General features: G+C 43.0%; 1 protein-coding gene across 1 annotated transcript in view; it reads left to right on the forward strand.

The window, feature by feature from the left end:
• The first annotated feature begins 697 nt into the window (after positions 1 to 697).
• RTF1 (RTF1 homolog, Paf1/RNA polymerase II complex component) overlaps positions 698 to 19,983 on the forward strand; it is a 55,742-nt gene continuing 36,456 nt past the window's right edge. Inside the window, exons 1-4 of the mRNA XM_075927141.1 lie at positions 698 to 885; positions 4,374 to 4,484; positions 8,272 to 8,419; positions 15,589 to 15,793. Of these exons, the coding sequence (XP_075783256.1) occupies positions 808 to 885; positions 4,374 to 4,484; positions 8,272 to 8,419; positions 15,589 to 15,793 (542 nt within the window). The 5' untranslated portion in view covers positions 698 to 807. The remainder of the gene's footprint in view (positions 886 to 4,373; positions 4,485 to 8,271; positions 8,420 to 15,588; positions 15,794 to 19,983) is intronic.

The following is a 19,983-nucleotide window of genomic DNA, read 5'->3' on the forward strand; positions in this document are numbered from 1 at the left end:
AAAAACAACAATATACATGTTGCCCTCATTTCGGGACTGCTCACTCCTGCACTAATCATGCCAATGGGAGACAGATCGCTGAATTCCATATTTCAGCGGAAACAAATTCCAGCCCCTGAGCCCTAATCCCGAAATAGGCTCTGTCACATAATTCTTGCATCCCTCAGGAGGTCAATGGGGCTTTATACCCTAGGTGTCAGTGCTTACTATGCTATCTAGTCAATTTCAAACCTCGGTTCAAAGTAATTTCGAGTATTATATATACATACACCTTTGTCGTTTGCCCCACCTCCTCCCCCCGCACGCGCTTTCGCGACGTCACGATCACATTTTCCTGTGGTTTTAACGTTTCCTCTCCCCGGTTGCTGTATGAAAGCTCTACCCAGACACCGGGCCCCTCAGTGGGGTAGGGAAGGGCAGTGAACGTGTCTGCGCTCAGAGCGCTGCCCTGAGACACCAGCTCGCCCTTCCTGCAGAAGGAAGGAGAATGTATTTCTCCGCAATCCCTGTCGGCCGCAGTTACCCCGGGGGACCCGAGGCAGACGGCTCGGCCCCTACGATCCCACGGCGCCAGCTACGGGTGATACCGCGTCCCAGCCAGCAGCCCCGTACGGACACGTGCACCCAGCCCGGGCCCCGCCCCCTCGGCTAGTGGCTGCGGAGGCTCCGCCCCGGAGGGCGGGGCGACGCGGGGCGCATGCTCGGTGCCCTTTGTGTCCCGGGCGCTCGGGCGGCGCGGGGGAGGCCGAGCCGCTCTCAGTGCCGCACAGTCCGCGGGCCCCTCAGCGCGGCGGGGCCGGCTCCGCCATGGTGAAGAAGCGGAAAGGCCGGGTCCTCATCGACTCCGACACCGAGGACAGCGGCAGCGAGGAGAACCTGGATCAGGTGCGGAGCTGAGCGGGAGGCCGGGGCTGGGGCCTGGGCTCCCTGCTCGGAGCACACGGCTGGGCGCCACTGTGCCCCCGCCGGGGCCAGCCGGAGCTCGCCCCGCCCTGCCGGGGAAGGCCTCGGACCCGCCTCCCCGTGCGGGGATGGGGTCCTGATCGGCTTCCGGGCCCGGGGGAGAGACCCCCGGGCGTAACGCACAAGCAGCCCGCGGGTGCTGGTAGAAAACAGCCCGGCACCTGGGGCGGCGGGGGTAATAACAGACCCGCTAAAGCCCTGGGCACAGGTGTCAATTATGGTGCTAATCCCATGGGGGTAATCATACAAATCCATGGAAACCTTGGCATCGATTTGGACCAGGATGTGGGGCAGAGAGTAAATGTATGCGGCGGCGGTGTTGTTGTTCAGGCTCTGAGACGAGATCACTTGTAAAGTCCTCTCTGTCACCGCTAGTTTTACTTGCTAAGGAAAGGTGTTAGCGTGTTTTGTTTGGAAAGTGACGGTCTGAGGGTCACTTATGTGGTTAAAAGTTGGAGGGAGTTAGCTGCTCCATCACCCATTGGACCTGTAGTCCCTGGTGCTGTCTCTATAGGAGGAATGTCACTCAGTTGTTTATGTTTGTCAGATTTAGGGATCATGTGGCCTTTACCTATAGATATACCAAAAACGGCAAGAGCAAGTGGAATATACTTAAAGGAACAGTTAATTTTCTAATTATATTTCATATGTTAGGAGACCAATTAGGGGGAGATAAATACAGCCAGGTGCCTTCTCTCTACTGACCGTCCAGCACAGTATGCCTGTAGAGGGTCCAGATTGGCTACTGTGGGAATTATTAATACAAATTCATTAGTTTCCACTTAGCTTCAGTGATTGAATCTGGGGGGCTCAATTGGTGGGGGATTACTTGAGGTTAGGAGTCCAGAAATACTAATGATAATGTTTGACATCCCTAGAGGAACTTGAAAGATAAATATGATGCCTGGCATTAATTTAAGTGTGTGAGAACTTCAAAGAGAACATGGAAGTTAGACTCTATTTCTTGTACTCTGTGGAGGTGACTTTGTTCAAAAGACTTTCCATCTTTTTAATTATTCTTTAATAGTGTCTGGTGTTGTGATATGTAAAACTTATAAATTCTGTACAGTATATATTATAAATCATGTAGGGAAGTTCATCCCTTTGGGTATCTTGGCTAAATATTCTTAAGTATTCAGATGTGACGTGGATGCATGTACTTGGGTCATTAAGTGGTAACTTCATTAGAGAAGCTTTTGATGTGTTGGGAAATAAAACAGAAATGTAAATGAACTTTTGTTGCTTGGCGTTTTGGTAAAAGGATAAAGAAAGAACATTGCCTGGAGACTGAATTCCTCTTTGACCCAGAGAGAGACTCCTTTGGGTGGTGTTGAAAAACAGTAGTAGAGAAGTGATGGGGAAAACTTGCACAGGTGTTGTGGTTATATCTCTGTTTTGTGTACAAATAATGAACTTCAGTCTCCTAGGCTATCAATTCTTTATCGTCACTAAATTCACTTTAAACCTGTTTTAAAAAGCTTGAGAGTGACCCCAAGCCAGGGCTAGAGCAGGTTGGCATCTGCTAGGGAAAAGGAACATTAAAGCTGCCCATCTACTCCTTCTGTTCCACAGAGGCCTTTGAAACATCCATATTAGCAAATCACATGTACTGGACATTAGGCTCAGATGGTAGAGAGGGACTGTGTTGGCTTCTGATTCCACTGCAAAAGCATACTCCAAATAGAGTCCTAATTGGTGCCTCACCTTTTACCTTGCAGCATATAGTCTTTTGGTAAATTGAAAAAGGAAGACACCCCTCCCCCCTTCAGAATAGTTACTTAGAAAAGGGGGGGGGGGATTAGTAGAGAAAAGGAAAATGGTCAAGAATAAAAGAACCATGGTGATTGTGCAAGAGGATATACAGGGATGTGGGGGGAAGGATGCCATTCAGCCATTTTTGTGCGAGAGGTTGAGAGTTCCAACAAAAAGGTCAGGAACCAGAGTTTCCAAAAAAAAAAAACCTCCCAAGACAACCAAACCCAAAACCAGCTTAATCTTCTGATGTTAGATGTCTTTATTTCTGAGAGAGGCTTGAAAAAAACAAAACTCTTGCCAGTGGAAGATTCCTTGGCAAGTGTGGGTAAGCTGTCAATTTCTGCAGAATTTACATGCACTTAAAAATGAAGTTCTGGCCCATATGATTATAAAGTCAACCTTTCATTTATAGAAATGAATATAAACCAGTTAATCTTCCCAAGACTTCAGAAGTTCCTATGTGGTGGTGGTGGTGCTGCTGCTGGTAGTTGAAGTTAAGCAGCAGCAGTGAAGCATTTTAGAGAATCTGAACCTTGCAAGCAACAGTTAAACTCTAGAATAGTGTAAATTTCATGGCATTGCTTGTGTTCTCTGAAAAAAAAATCTGATTGGTGCCAGGGAATGGAATTATTCATGGTGGGACAGCCTAGAAATAGTTGTGACTCTTAAATCCTTATAACAAACAGAAGACAAAAAGCTCCTCTTTCTTCTAACAACTATGGAAGGTTGACACTCCCTTACTAGATGCAAACTAGCAACGGGCTGCTGCAGAAGATGGAATTCCAGCTCCCAGCCCCACCTTGCTGAGATAGCAGGGGTTTACTTTGTTTCCCTGGAACTATTGGTGATTTCTTTGATTCTTGACACTTAATAATGCAATCAGCCAAAAGTAAATGTCAAGAGGAGTATAGGAGGCCCCTGATTTGCGACATGATTGGTTCCAGTGGAAGTGTCGCAAGTCAGGGGCATCGTAATCTGAACCCACATTTATGGTAGGCACCCTGCGCCGTCGTAAATGTAGGTCGAGGACATAAGTCGGGGGTTTCTGTCCCCTTCTACACTTACAGAAATGGTTGTAAGTGCGGGGGGTTGAAACTCGGGCAGTCGCATCTTGGAGATCTCCTGTCCATCTTTTTTGTGTGTGTATTTTTTTCAATTCCAATTTTTGAATGTGCTCATCACAACTTAGTTGTGGACGTGTGAAAAATATTAATGTGATTATTCAAAGATTTGGTGTGCCATTTTATTGTAATGATGGAAAGTGTATAACTAGCAGCATGCTTCAAAAATTAGGTTGCTTAAGAACTACCTGACTACTTAGGGCAGCTGGCTTTTGCGTCATCCAGCAATATCCACTTAAAATGGCTGTAACGCATCTTGCCATGTGGCATAACCAACAGGTAATTTTGTTTCTTTACAAAGTAAATAGAAATAATACTTCTCACTTATGGCATGTCATCTTCAAACTCTTTTTCCAGCATTGATCTGTTTTTATTTTTATGAAATACAAACATAAACTTGATTGAGTCTGACTGGGACCCCTGCTGCTTTTGGAAAGTATTTGGATACTATAGAGAAGGATACAAATACAAGAGCATGCGTTAGCAGATCCAAGTATTTGGCTTTAAAATAAATTGTAAACTTTTTTGTACTAGGAGCTCCTGTCATTGGCTAAACGGAAACGCAGTGACTCTGAGGAGAAAGAGCCACCTATTAGCAAACCAACAGCTTCTTCAGACTCTGAAACTTCAGACAGTGATGATGAGGTAAGTTTGACTTGGTGTATCTGAGTTACTACAGCTTGTTTGTCTGAGAGTTCTGACGTTTACAGTGGAGATACTTGTATTATAGTATGCTCAGAACCACTTTGTATAGATACAGATCAGGTGAGGCTGGCCTCTCTGAGAGAGACAATCAAGTTGTGTTGTAAAAATCTTGTTTAAAAAGTTAACCCGGATCCTGTGGGCAGAGGACTGCTCCAGCCCAGCTGGGCCTGCTGTGCTGGGCTGCTGGTTAACTAGGGTGATGCTTATCGGTTAACTCTTTACATCCCTATGATAAGGCCTAGAGAAATGGGTTTCAGAAAGAACTTTTCCTTCTTTCACTTGGAATTCAGCAAATGCAGAATTGTGACTATATGCTCAATATACAAATATTCTTTAGAAAATTCAGCACTTGTTTAATGCTATGAGACAATAGCCTACATGATTTTTGACCTGCCAGCTTAAAACTGCTATCTCCTGCATATAATATGGTTAGAGGTGAGATGAGTGGAGGTGCTTGAGGGCCCTTCAGTTTCAGGGTTTGCTTTAAAACTTGAGAGCATTTTCTGGGGTTGAGGAGCTTGATCTTAGAAATGCATTGTTCCCCTCTAACCTCCTCCTGAAAATTTAGACTGAAATAGCCCAAATTTGATAATCATCAGTATGCTACCGAGCCCATCTTTTTACCAGTGATTTTTGAGGAAGTGCAGATGCCTGGAAAGGGCAAGATATTTCTGATCTCTTGTTTTAAGGTTAGCTGGCTGTTTCTTTTATATGGTAAGGCCTGACTGTTGGCTTTGGTATTTTTGTTTGGTCTTAGTGTGTAGGTAGGATTTGTAGCACTGGGGATTGGTGCCACCTAATTTAGTTTTTATTAAAAATTGAAATTAAATGTGACCGAGTAAGACAATGGGGAGATTAACAAGGTGTTTGCATAAGTGCACGAGTAAAAATATTCTGTTGCAATGTTACAGTTGGCTTTGCAAACATCTGTCTTCAGGAAGTGGAGTGATAGTTCGTTCCACCCCTTAAAAATGGTCACATCATGAGCTGCTTGAATTCTTCTTTCTGTAATTGCAGGGAAAAACATTTTGACAATTTGAAAACCGCTAGCACAGACAAATGATAATATCCACTCTCCCAAATTTCTAGCACCTATTTGTATTTGTTACAAAAATACTTTAATGAGTAGAAGAATGTAATTGGCTATAGTTCTCCTGCTGAGACCTTTATAGAAAACAAGAATTGAAACAAACCTGTGGTGTTAAGTCTTTAAAGAATATGATGTGTGAAGCTTCATTCCAGTGAGTTTCTATTAAATATAATAAATCTTTGAGCTCTACAGATGGAAAAATGTTTCATAAGAGCTGGGTGGTGGTATTAGCAAATATATTATTTCATTTGATGACTGTTAGCTTTTAATTATTTACTTATGTATTCTCATTGTCTGGCACACAGTTGATTTGTTCTAAGCTATCCACTGATGTACACTGCTACATTTAAAACTACATCTTGGATGAGAAAAATTGTCAATTCAGGCAGTTTTGTCACTTGCGCAAGTATTTATATTCAGTTTGTGGATTCCAAATAAATACAGATTAAAAAAGTCCAGATATATTCTCAAACTTAACTTTGAATTATGAGGCAATCAAATCTAATATATAAACCTCCATACTACACACAGAACATGAAAATAAATAGGGTTGTAAATTTACAGGGAAAATAAACCAAAGTGATCACTCTTCACCCACACTGATTTTTAGGATAGAGTAGATATGTCTGCTTCATCATGTCCTGTTCATGCAACTTGCTCACTGCAGTAGACTTTTTTTCCATGAGGTGATAATTCTGACTTGTATGCAACAGAGGGAAGTCTTCTTGCCAAGATGATAACGGTGGAAAATCCTCATCTCACCTCTTTCATTATGGTTGAGCTGTGCAGTTTTTGATGCTCTTGGCATGGTAGGGATTGCAAGAAAGGAGGAATAGGATTATGACTCTTTTCCTCCTTCAGGCAATTCTCCAGTTGTATGTGTGTGTGTAGTGCATCCCCAGACTTGTAAACTAGCCCACTGCTTTCAGCAGAACACTGTTGTCATGTCATTATTCTTGCAGCTCCTGTAGCTCCTCCTGGAGCTTGCTCTGCTTGATGAGAAGTGTGCTTCTAGGTCAGTGATCTGTAGCAGACATAATTATAACTATTCAGCAGCTCATTGGTCTCAAGTGAAATACAGCAGCACCTTTCCTGTATCAATATCTTGTGAGGTAGAAATGGGGCGGGGAAAGGAAGTTGTCTTTTTCTACTTCATTCCCTCTCAGCTTCTTGAAGAACGAAAAAAGCAGTGTGGAAGCAAGGCAGAGCTTAATGTGAAAGGAATACTTAGAGATGCTGGGAGCATGGGATATACTGATAAACACCTTGCTTGTCATCCCATTATCCCAAGATCCCACAGTATCATTGGTTGTTATATTAACATTGCTGTTATGAATACTATGTCTGTATTCAGGTAAACGTGTAACCACTGAATTTCAGCAGTTACATGTTTACATGTGCGGCAGGGGAAGTGGCTCCCTGGGAGCTGGTATGTGTGGGGAGCTGGCTTTTAAGCTGCCTCCTTTTGCATACTAGCTCCTGGGGAGTCCCCTTGCCCCTCTCACGCTGCTGCCTCTGCATCTGAAGCAGCAGCATGGGAGGGGGGCAGGTGGGAGCTGGTGCTCATGGAGAGCTGGCTTTTAAGCTGGCTCCCCAGGAGTACTGGCTCCTGTGGAGCTGCCTCTCTGGTCTCTTCCCTCCCCCCCTCCCCCATGCTGCTTCAGCTGTGACGGTGGTGAATGGTAAGGGAAGATGAAGAAACCTAATGAGAAATTATATTGTATAATAAAAGGAATTTATGCAACTACAGAGTCACAATGTTAATTGTTTACACCATGTCTTAGGTGCTTTCCACACATTCTTATAGACTTTAAGGTTAGAAGGGATAATCATGATCCTCTAGTCTGACCTCCTGCCCATTGCAGGCCCTAGAACATCAACTCACCCCTATACTAGAAGGGATAGTCCTGTTCCACAAAGCTTATAATTTAAGCATATCAACAACCAGAGAAGTTGAGCCTTTTAAGTATAAAACTCAAACTAAATTTATAATTCTAGTTGCATACTGTCTCATGTACATGCATATGATGTTTCATGCATTAATCTAGGAATAAGAACAACTGCAATCACTTGCACAAAACAGACAAGTATCATTTGTGTATTCCTTGTAGGAGTTGAGGAATTTTCTGCAGGACTCTGCATTTCTTTCCCTTAGTGGAATCTAAAATGTGCTTCTTGAATAAACTTGATTTAGAAAAAAATCTCCCACTTTTTCTTGTTTAATAGTAGGAGGCTAAAGCTAAAACACTGAATGAGAAATGTCTAGCTACGTCTGTAAATTAGTTTTTCTGAGTAAAAGCCCTCAGTACTCAGATTTGTTTTAATATTTATCAGCCAAATAATTTTAGAATATGTGGACCTTTCTGTGACTTAACTGTTTTGTCTTGTCAATATGAGCCATCTATGAGCTTCTAATAAAAATCTGGATGACTTTCATGTGATTAAGTCTGATGGGATAAATGCTTGCCATTTGCCTCCGTTATCTTGTAGCACATTTGTTTTCTTGCTCCTGTATATAGGGGTGTTTCTCAGAATTGTATTTCTGACACTAGTATGTTCTTCATTATTTTTGAGGATAGTGGGTGGCGTCTTTTAGTGCCTTGTCTCATGTTTCCGTCCTTTCCTTTTACTTTGCAGTGGACTGTTGGAGGGTCTAAGAACAAAAAGAAGGGAAAAGTTGGCAAGGTAGAAAAGAAGGCAGCTATGAAGAAACAGATGAACAAAGCTGCCTCCTCTGGCAGCTCAGATAAGGATAGCTCAGCTGAGAGTTCAGCACCTGAAGAGGGTAAGAAAACACTCCTCGTGCACCAACTAACAGTGCTATTCAGAATGAAGCTACCTCATTTTATGTGCTATTCAGTGTGTCAGTGATGCCTGAAATCATCTTCAGAATATTTGTTTTATGCTCCTAGTGATCTGGATGATCTTGTCAAATGATCTTTAGATTTGTGGTAGCTCAGAATTAATCTAAAACTGTGTGTAGCTGAGTACGGTATTGATGAAAGCATTTACTAAAAATACTAAACCCTACTTCAATGGAAAATTGCTAAACCTATTTCAGCCTTTGTTAGAAAATAAAGATGAGGAGGACAGAGTTTGTAGGCCCTCTAGTTTGTTCCTCCCTTTTAGGGGCCACTGTCTTTTATTCCCATGAATGTTCCCCTCATTCCCTGTCCACATTCCAGTCAACTTTTCTGTAGACTGTCATTGAAGGTACTGTGTTGTATGGGGCTACTTAATTTATGTGTTAATATAAGGCTGATAATTATCCTGTATGCTATATTTTGCTGAAATTATAGAAGAAAAGTCAAGTGTAACTTTGTTTATGGTAAAAATGTCTGGCAGGTATCTCTTAATGGAATAGATCTAGGAAGATGTTAGACCCATTGCTTATCTATTCCATTGTTCTGCCTTGAACAGTGGCTGGTAACAAGTATTTCAGAGGAAGGTACTGTAATCCATGTTAATGCAAAGAAGAACTTTCAATGATTGTTCTAGTGGCATGTAGGCATATTCCATCCTCTCAGAACCGTGAAAGCATTAAAATAAGGGAAAACTCTCCTAATGCCTGTCGTGGTGGTGATACCAGTCTGAAAAGTTTGAGTGGTTACTTCCATTTCCAGCAAATATTGAAAAACAGTATGTTGTCCAGCTTTATCAAATTCACTCTAACTGGAAAAACTTAATTTCTCAGCGATGCCAAGGCAAATTCATTTCCTGAGTGAACTGTGTAACAGTCAGATATACCAATATGTTGATATAGAAGCGCATGAGTGGAAGGACTTCTGCTAGATTGGAAGTTGGTGGTAGGGATGTAAGCGACTAGTCGACTACCCAATAAGCATATATTCTTATCGAGTAGTCATGTAGTTACTTGACTAGTCTCTCTCCCCCCCCCCCCCAACCTTTGCTGTCTCTATCAGACAAGGCAGCAAAGGGCAGGGGATCAGGAGTCGGTGCTGGAGGGAGCCAGCTTAAAAGGTAGCACTATCTTTGCAGGGGGAACAGAGGAGGTAGAGGCTCAGTGGAGGGGCTCTGTGCAAGCCAGGAATCAGCTGTCCTGGCTCACTCCTGGTTCCCCCTGCTGTGCCTCTGCCCTTTAAATATATTAAGAGCCTGGCAGCTCTTAATACATTTAAAAGGCAGAACTGCAGTGAGGTTCGTTCCCTGGGCCGGGAGCTAACCCTGCTGTGGCTCTGCAGTTTCTTCCCTTATTGACTAATCGAATATTCCATTGACTACTCGATGAGCTGGTTAAACACAATTTAAAATCCCTACTTGGGGATGTCATAGGGCATTTAATTCCACCATTACTGATAACTCGGACAGAATTGTGGAATCAAAATAATACAGAATCCTGGCTCTCCTGGCATTAGGACTGCAGTGGCAGGTTGGTATGCTGACTGCACAGTTGAGCTACCCATAGCCTAGGAGGTGACAGGTCAGTGAGAACTGGGAGGGCATGCTGTGGCTGTGGAGAGGGGAATGCAGGGTGCTAGGGCCATGAGGGAATGCTGGGGATAGGGGAGAAGGGCCAGCATCTAGGATTTAAGTGCAGATTCTGAGAACTCAGTTCCTTGCTATGTGTGTTTGACAGGAGTTGTGGCGCTCAGACTCCAGCCATGCAATGAAACACTGATCAGTGCAGCAAGCTACCGTCTTTTGCCCATCCATCACCAGAACTGTGTGAACAATGGCTTGTGTTGTTGCACAGCACTCAAAATTGTTCTATCCTACATATAGTATATCTTTGCTCTTCCTGGAAGGATATGAAGGAATGAGTGCCTAAAATAAGAGGTTGTCGTACTTCACACCTTTTTCCATCAGCTCTGAAGACACAGAGAAGCTTTAGTAATATAAAAGTCTACATACAGTAAAGAGATAAAAGCCTGTTAAATCAGTTAATCGATTAAACATTGTTTAACCAATTAACTGCTTAAGTGGGGGTGGGCTGCTCCAGCCCCTGCTGGTTAACCATAAAGGTAAGCATCTACCCTGTAAGGGTGATGCTTACTAGTTAACCATTCATGTCTCTCAATTGTAGCCAAAACCGAATCACTTTATGAGAAAACCACTTCAAGACTAGCCATATTGTACCACAGTGGAGATCTCTGCCAGAGATGGCAAAAATGACACATAAGTTTGTCAATATGTAATGCAAATACAGACTCAAACTGCTAACTTGAAACTAATTTAAACATTCTTTCAGAATGTAGGGTACTTGAAAATACTGAGTTTAATTTAAAATAGCAAGGATCAGTTATTTTGTTTTGTGCATTTTTATTTTTCAAATTTGAATTCCGTTAAAATGACACTAAACTCTTCTGTGGACTTGTGGTACTCCTTCAGCAATGTCATTTTGGTCACATTGAGTGCTACTTTATAAAGTGAGTTAAAATGTCACTTATCTGTTTAAATTGTAGGTTGTTTTGTAAAATCAGTTTCTCATTGCAGTCCAATTTGGAACATTTTTATGCATTTATAGGAAGGCTACTTAATTGTTGTCAATGTATCAGGCAACTTTGATTTAAAAAACCCATAAACATGGAATTGATATTTTTTTTTCTGTTTTTTAAAAGGTAATCAGAAAATACTAAATCTGAAAATCCACAGTAATAAAATGGTTTTCATCGGGCCCTATATTGCCTGTTAATATTTGTTGGGATTTGGGGTGGAAACAGGGTTAGGAATGCAAGAATTTATAACCATAACTCTGGAAGGGCAATATGGTGTATTGGCTAAAATAACAGTTTGGAACACAGTCTAAGATGCAATATGGCTGGGTAATATTTGAGTGGTCATATTGGAGGCCTGGGTTCTGTTCTCAGCAGTGCCTGAAACAAATTTATGAGTAAAGTGTTGGTGTGTCAGTATGGTACTGGCAATTATAACTCATTGCTGCCTTGGGTTGCCTAGCAATAAGGGTGGTGAAGAATATGGATATATAAACTACCACCACTTAAGTTGATGAACTTAGTCTCCTCAAGGAACTATCCTTTTGAGGAATCTGTCTCAGCCCTATCCTGTGTTGTAGCTTGGCAATGTTGTCACTTGAAGTCCTATGTACAGGCTGCCCCTGACTTGCGACGCAATCAGTTCTGGAGATAGTGTCACAAGTCAGGGACATTGTAACTTGAGTCTGCTTTTATAACAGGTGTCATACTCTGTCGTAAATGCGGGGCCGAGGACGTAAGTCGGGAGATTTAGGCCCCTTCTGCATTTACAGCAAAGGTCATAAGTGCGGGGAGTGGTAAATTGGGCTGTTGCGAAGTGTGGGGCCTCCTGTAAACAATGTTGTGTTTCAACAGGCATGGGAATGATAATGTTGATAGTGCTTAAGTTGCCACTTGCATCTTGGTGTATTAAAACTAACTTGTAGGAAGCTTAGAACCTACTTCTAAGTGATATTGGGTCCTATTTAGTAGATGTAAAGTAATATGAGGCAAAAATCAGACCTCAGGACCTTAATATTCTTGTCAAAAGGGGTTGAAACATTCAAAATCAGTAGTTCACTTGGCTGTCTTATTCAGTGTGTGTCAACTCGATCTGCATCAAAACAAGATTTAAAAACAATTATATTTTTATTGCTTCTGCATTTCAGGAAAAATAAGTTTTGTCCTGACAAAATGAAAACTTAAATGGAAATTATGCTGGAACAATAGTGACACCATAATCCAGGGCTACTCAACACGCAGCCCATGGGCTGCATGTGCCCCGTGGCCAGTTTGTATGCCGCCCGTGGTACCTTGAGCTGCTTCCCAGGCTGCCTGCCTGCCTCATTGCTGTGGGCTCCAGCGGCAGCGCCTCCCGGAAAGCCAAGCACGCAGGACCTGCTGGTGGGCGGGGGGGCATATCTGCTGTGTTGGCCACATTGGCAGCACCTCCCCGCGAGCCGAGCTGCACAGCGCCGCACTGAGCTAAGACACATGGACAGTAGCTGTAGGGGGAGGCAAGAGGCAGTGGGGGAGCCGGGCAGTGAGACAAGTGGTAAGGCAGTGGCAGAGCTGGGCAGTGAGAGATGTGGTGAGGCGGCGGCAGAGCCAGGCAACGAGGCCGGGGTGAGAGAGGTCTGTGCTGGGTCTTGGGTAGTGTTACCATACGTCTAGTTTTTCCTGGATGTTTCCTTGTTTTTACATGTTAAATCCCCATTCGCACAGGTTTTTTAAAAGGCAGATGTCCAGAATTATTTGCTCTGCAAAGGGGATCAGGGACGGAGTGGCGGCACGTGCCTTCAATGGAACGTTCAGAGTCGCGTGCCTGGATCATTCACAGCCACTTTGCACACGGGCTCCAGCGCCTTGAGGGAAAAGGGTATGGTTCCAGTGAGACCCAGTGCATTACCCTCTGCCCTGCTAGATTTATGTCCCTGGTTCTGTGGGAGGGAAAGGACATTGACTTAGAGTGGGGAGGAGGAGGGGAGACCTGAGATTGCCTGGCTCTGAGGGAGGGGAAGAGCATTGGGTTAGAGCAGGGAACTGGGTGTTAAAACGTCTGGCTTCTTTCCTGTAGGTGGTGAGTGGTTCTGTTGGTTAGATTCTGGGGTTCCTTTTCTAGCCATGCCACTTCTCTCGGTGACTTTAACTTCACATTGATTGTACTTATATTTCAGTAAATATATTGGCAGTTTTTGTTTTTGTTAAAATGTGAAGTCAAAACAAAAAAGTAGTCAATATAATGGTCTTCTGGTAATGCGTTTTAGTAGTTCAATTCCTAGACTGTCATTGCTCATTAAAAGTGCTGTCATGTGGGTGGAAATTGGGTAAATATTGTGTTTTATTAATATCAACAGAACTGACTTAAATGACAGCACAAATGCCTGTGTGTTGTGTAGTCTTGCCTTAATCTTTGTATTCATGCCATTAGTGTGAAAGAAGCTATCTGCAACCACACTTACATTGTTGCTCTGAGTGCTGTGAGTGTCATTGTAGCCCCCAAAGCTTCCAAAGTTGAGTAGCCCTGCCATAGTCTCTTGGAAATTCTGCAAAGTCCTTGGGCTCCATGAGATCTTGTAGATAGCAGTACATTTTGTGTAAAAGCAAAATATTCCGTTTTGAGTTTTTAAATATATTGTCTTTCAGTTGAATTGGCTTTATTGTGCTTCTTTATTCCATGCTATTGTTACTAGTGTAATGGAGGACTAAGGATGATTACTCAACTAATTGACTAGTCGATGCAATTTGCATTGACTATTAGATTAGTCAATAAGGGCACCTCCGCCTTTGAAATGGAGCAAGAGCCCTGCCTGCTCTTACTATGTTTCAAAGATGCGAATGCCGCAGGGAGCATGGGGCCAGCGGGGGCACTCAGCAGTCCCCTGCTGATCTTGTGTTCCCTGCTTTTGAAATGTGCAAGAGCCCCCTGGGAAGGGTGGGCGGGGGCTTGAACATTTCAAAAGTAAAGCACACATGCAGGGAGCACAGCACCAGTGGGGACTGCTTCAGTCCCCCGCTCGCCCCCTGCTCCCGCAGCGCTTCTGCTTTTGAAATGTAGCAAGAGCTCCCCAGTCGTGCTACATTTCAAAGGTGGGAGCTCTGCCAGTTCCCCGCTGTTCCTCTTCCTCCCCTCTCCTCTGGAGATGGTGCTGGGGGGAACCGACTTTTATGCTGGCTCCCTCCAGTGCCGGCTCCTGCTACCGCCTTGTTGCCTCTCTATGGTAGAAGCAGCAAGGGTATGGAGTTCAATCCTTGTGGAGGCCGTTTAGGGATTTGGGGCAAAAATTCATCAGGGATGGTACTTGGTCCTGCTGTGAAGGCAGGGGACTGGACTCGATGACCTTTCAAGGTCCCTTCCAGTTCCAGGAGATAGGCACTCTCCATTAATTGAATTGAATTTAAATTAGTTGAGTGGACTATCCGATAAGCATATGCTTATTGGCTAGTCGACTAGTTGCTTACATCCCTATGGACGACTAATACAGATTCCCATATTCTACATTTCTTATTGCCAGGGCTTGACAAATGGCGGCGAAACCTACTCGCCAGCTCCGCACTGAGCATGCTCAAGACCCACATTGCACATGCACGCGCTGCCAGTGAACGGGGCGACTGGCTGAAATCTACTTGGCACGGCCGAGTAGATTCAGTGATTTGTCGAGCCCTGCCTATTGCAGTGCTCGGCAGCCTTTTCAAACCGAAGAGCCAGTCAAAATTCAGAACAAGTGATCAACAAAGAGCCAGTATAAGAATGCCCTTTTGCATGACTGAAAATATGACTTAATATGATCAATAATTTACATGATGATTAATAATGGCATAAATGAAACATTGTACTCACAGACTTCTGCTGCTGGTGGGGGTGTAGTTTGTGGAGGTGGGGATGCAGGAGTCAGGGTTGGGTGTATGAGGGGCTCAGGGCGGGGAGTTGGGGTTTGTGGGCAATGCAAGAGGCAGAAGCTAGACAAGGGGCCGTACCAGGATCACCACAGCTAGATTGTGGCCTCCCCTCTACCCAAGCTGCGGGATCTTTTTGGCCAGGCTGCCGCAGCCGGAGCCCAAGGCCAGCACAGTTGGGCTGTTGCATCTGTCACAGGGCTGGGCTTCAGGGTCTGTCCCAGGAGCTGGGGACAGACCACAGCCATTAGATGGGGGCTGAGGGTAGTCCGCTACGGGCAGGTGGAGGCATCTGCTGCTGCCAGTCCCTTTCACTGTCCCAGCTGGAAGCATGCGTGTCCCCTACAGCATGCCCTGAGCCAGCCCTTTTGACAAGCAGAGTGCCCTAGCGAGCTGTTGCCACAGCGCAGCCAGTTCTTATCAGAGTGTGACACCTTATTTTCATCTCTGGTTAAAGGTGAAAAACCATTTTTCATTTTAATTTGAAAAGTTTCATGTATTTTGAGAATAACAAGAGAGCTGTGTTTCATTCCATGCTGAGTCATAGGTTGCTGACCCCTGCCTTATTGGTAGGGCCAAGTTGCAGTGTCTAGTGTAACTTAACTGTCCCATGGTTTCATTTCAGGTGAAGTGTCTGATTCTGAAAGCAACAGCTCCTCCTCCAGCTCAGATTCAGATTCCTCATCTGAAGATGAGGAGTTCCATGATGGCTATGGGGAAGACCTGATGGGAGATGAAGAAGACAGAGCTCGGCTGGAACAGATGACAGAGAAGGAGAGGGAACAGGAGCTGTTTAACCGGATAGAGAAGAGGGAAGTGCTGAAGAGAAGGTAATTTTATGACTGCGTATGGAAGCTCTTCCATACTCTTAATCAACTTTGTTGTCCTTCTCTGTACCTTATCCAACTTTAATATCTTTTTTGAGCTGCAACTATCAGAACTGCATACTGTAGTCAAGGTGTGGGCGTACCATATATTTGTCTAGCTGCATTATATTTTCCGCCCCTTTCCTAACATTCTGTTAGCTTTTTTGACTGTCACTGAGCAGATGTTTTCAGAAAACTATCCACAAAGATCCCAATATCTTATTTTGGCCATCATTTCTTATGTATAGTAGGGATTATGGTTTACAGAGTGCATTACTTCACATTTATTAGCATTGGTTTTCATCCGTTTTGTTTCCAAGTCATGTAATTCTGTGAGATCTCTTTGTCACTTTTTGGAGTCTACTTTTAATTTAATTATCTTGAGGAATTTGGGTCATCTGCAAACTTTACCACCTCACTATGTTCCCCTTTTTCAGATCATTTATGAATATATTGAACAGCACTGATCCCAGTATAGATCTTTGGGGGATCTCACTGTTGACATTCCTCCACTGTGAAAATCTAATAGTGTATTCCTACCCTTTGTTTCCTGTCTTCTAACTAGCCACTGATACATAAAAAGACATGTGACATTACCCAGGGTCCAATCCAGACTAGGGATGTTAGCATATAGCCCTTTAAATGATTAACCAATAAGCTTAGATTTACAATTAATCCAAACGACTACATGTCTTGGTAATGTTATACAATAGAATCTTATATCTTTACATATGATGTTGCCACTCATATTTTACCAAGACAGTAATAACCAGAATACCAAGAGTTTTCAAAAGATACCTCACAAGGCATACTTTGTACAAAATTTCTCACCATTGTAAAAAGGACCATTGTTAAAGGCTTTCTGAAAGTCCAAGTATGCTATATCAACTGGATTACCCTTTAACCCATGCTTGCTGATGCCCTCCAGGAAGTCCAATAGATTGATGAGACATGATTTCCCTATACAAAAGCTCTGATTCTTCCCAAAAATATCACTGTCATCCTTGTCTCTGATAATTCTGTTCTTTACTGTAATTTCAACTAATTTGGCTAGTATGTATCCGTTATTGCAATATTTTTTTTTCTGACCTGGGCAAATACAGTCTTGCCCTGTTTGTATGCATTCAGAATATTGCTGCAAAGATCCTTCTCTTAGTCCATTGCTTTGACCACGTAATCGCTTCTTTGTATCCTTCCTCTGGCACCCCTTCTCAATCGCATCAGACATAAATCTGTTTTCACTTACATGGGCCCTCATGATCAATCACCACCCCACTTCTTTCATTTACTATGGGGAGAGAAACTCCTGCCTCTGATTCATCTGTGGTGATAATCTTTTAAACAGTTACATTTGTGTGTTCTCCTAGGCTGTCCCTGTTGTTGGACGGAGCTCCCTATAAACACAAAGCTACTTCATTGTTTTCCTTCAAATCCTTCATTGAAATTCTCCTTTGCCATGGTACCTAAATATACTGACAGTGAGTACACTTCTTGTGTGCTGAGACCCCTGCTGATCATTCTGTCAAAGATTCTCTCATTGTTTCCTTGTATTCCCCAAACTATCCACCTGATGTCTCCTACTTAGCTTATAAGGTTTTTGGGACAGGGTTTGTCTGGTTTTTTTTTTTTTTTTTTGTACAGTATCCATGACAATTGGGTCTTGGCCCATGATTGGGGTTGGTAGATGCTACAGTAATACAAATGATAAATAATAATCTGTATAGAAACTAGCATGTTACAGCATAGATATTAAATTGGAAGAACTATTAATAAGCATCAAGATTACACAGGTGAAATCACAAATGCTACAGCCATCTTAACTCATTGTTCCACATATTGTGAGTTGTACCGTATTAAAACTCATACGGAAACAGGAGTAGAAACTACAGTGTTCTCAAAGTCAGAATGTTGCCAGGAGCCTTAACTTACTGGTTTTATGACTTGCAATGTGATATTTTAACTTTGCAGTGACACAGATTTTTGTGTATTAATTTATTTTTAAATAAAAAAAGTACAGAGATTCCACTGGCAGAACTAGTGAGAACCAGTTGGTAAAGACTGACATGTGCAGCAGTCAATGGAAGTATAAAGTAAAGGTATAAAGGGAATAAGGTTTGAGTTAACGTGGACACATGCAACTTCTCAGTTTTATGTTTGTTAAAAACGTTGCATGTGCAGGAATCACATCATAATAGAGAGGTAGAATCAGTCTAGAACTTGGGAGAGATCCATTCCATAGGAAGCTAAGGCTCAGGGAAGCCAAGAAAATAGCTGATCCTTTGAGTCTAATTCCCTAAAAGCATCTGTGCAATATTCCTTATAGAGATTTCCACTTTCTTTTGAGACTCTATTAGAGGAAGGAGGGCTGACCAAGGCTTCCAGATTTCGCTACTGTTAGACAGGCATTTAGACTAAATGTAATTAGTATGTTCTGTCCAGTCGGTTCCTATGTTCACTAATTAACAAGGCTGTAGACTACATTAATCTATTAATTTGTGGTGTGTTAACTGGTGGCCACTCGTCCTCCAGCACCACTAAAAACAAAATATATGATGAATATGTGGAGGAGTGGGATTTCTGTGTTTTCCATTCCCTTCACTGAAGTTAAAATTGAGAGAGAACATAAAGATGTGTCTAAAGTACCTATAAAAGCTTGTTTCTTCACTGATGGGTATAATAGTAAGGACTCTGCCAAATACTATTAAAGTTCCTGCTGCTTCTCAAAAGACTTGTTGCCACTAATGTATAAAAGAGAACCACTTTCTCTCTTGCCTTTTCCCCCTTTACTGTTTTCTAAAATACCACTATATATTGTGAGAGGCTAAACAAGAAGTATACTTTGCCTAGAGTGATAAATCTAACAGACAGTATTGGGTTCCTAATTTTTTTTTTTTCAGGAATCATTGAGTGCTGTGGAGTGGGGCAGAGCACAGTTGGAAAGGGAAAGAAAATTACGGATGGAGTGAGAATTTTTGGATGGGCCAGAAGAGGGAGGGGAGCTGGAGGGAACATCTGGAAATTCTTTGCATAAATTGCCTCTGCATCTATAATCAACACATTTAAGACATACACAATCAAAAGAAGTGATGTAACCTTCCTTTGTTTTCTTCTGCGGGTGTCTCAGCATTCTTGTTATTTTTGTGCCTCTTCTGTTAAACCTGCTCTTTCATTGACAAAATCCACTCTAACAACAGTGGTTCTCTTGTGTAACTGACAAAACTATTGTTTACATGAAACAGAAGTTTTCCTTTCTATTCTACTTTTTCTCAATGGTTTTAATCTCTTCTGTCCTCCTTTCCTCTGACTGGCCCATAGAAGGGAGAGTGCTGGCCTACTATCCATGTCAGTACCATCTGTGGTGGGATATTTGTGAGTATGGCCCAGACAAGCTGTTACTAGTCTTTTAGCTGTTTCTTTGAAGTATTCTCTGAGTGGTCTCTGTCTTAAGATGGTTCAGGGTAGGGATGTTAAATATCAGTTATTTGAATAGCTGATTAACCTCATGAATTCTTATCAGTTACTTGACTATTCTATAGTCCCTGAGGGAGCCAGCAACCAGCTGTATCAGAGGTAACAGTGCAGGGTGCCAGGCAGGAGCTGGTACATGAGGGAAGTCATTTTAAAAACAAGCTAATAGAGAGGCAGCAACGCACAGTGGCAGCAGCCCCTATCTGGGAAGGGGAGACTCCAAGTTCCCGGACTCAACGTGAGCCAGAACTGAGCCGGGCTGCTGGCCAGCCTGCTAAAAACTTACTGGCCAGGGTGGGGAAGGGAATGGGCGTAGTCTCTAGCATTAACCTATAAGCTTTTGCTTATTGGTTAATAGACTGTATTGTTACATCCGTAGTTCAGGGGTCTGCTTGGTGGAAAAAATTGTGATATTCTACCACTGTGTGCGTGCGTCCGTGCGTCCGTGCGTCCCTCCCTCCCTCCTTCTCCCCCCTGCCCCCCAGGGAGTAACTTAAGAATCCTCATTTGCTCAGTTGGTCCAGTTGTCATGCTGGCTAGGGAACCCATACACAGCTTATCATTGTGAGGAGTGGCTCAGGATCTTCTGTTCAATGTTTAAGGTTTTGGCAATTTGTTGAATTTAATTGGTTTTTAGTAGAAGTTTGGTATGTGAGTGGGAGTGTCCTGAGGTGTTTCTTATCCTA

This window comes from Pelodiscus sinensis, chromosome 4 (genome assembly GCF_049634645.1).
Source record: "Pelodiscus sinensis isolate JC-2024 chromosome 4, ASM4963464v1, whole genome shotgun sequence".
Lineage (NCBI taxonomy): Eukaryota > Metazoa > Chordata > Testudines > Trionychidae > Pelodiscus > Pelodiscus sinensis.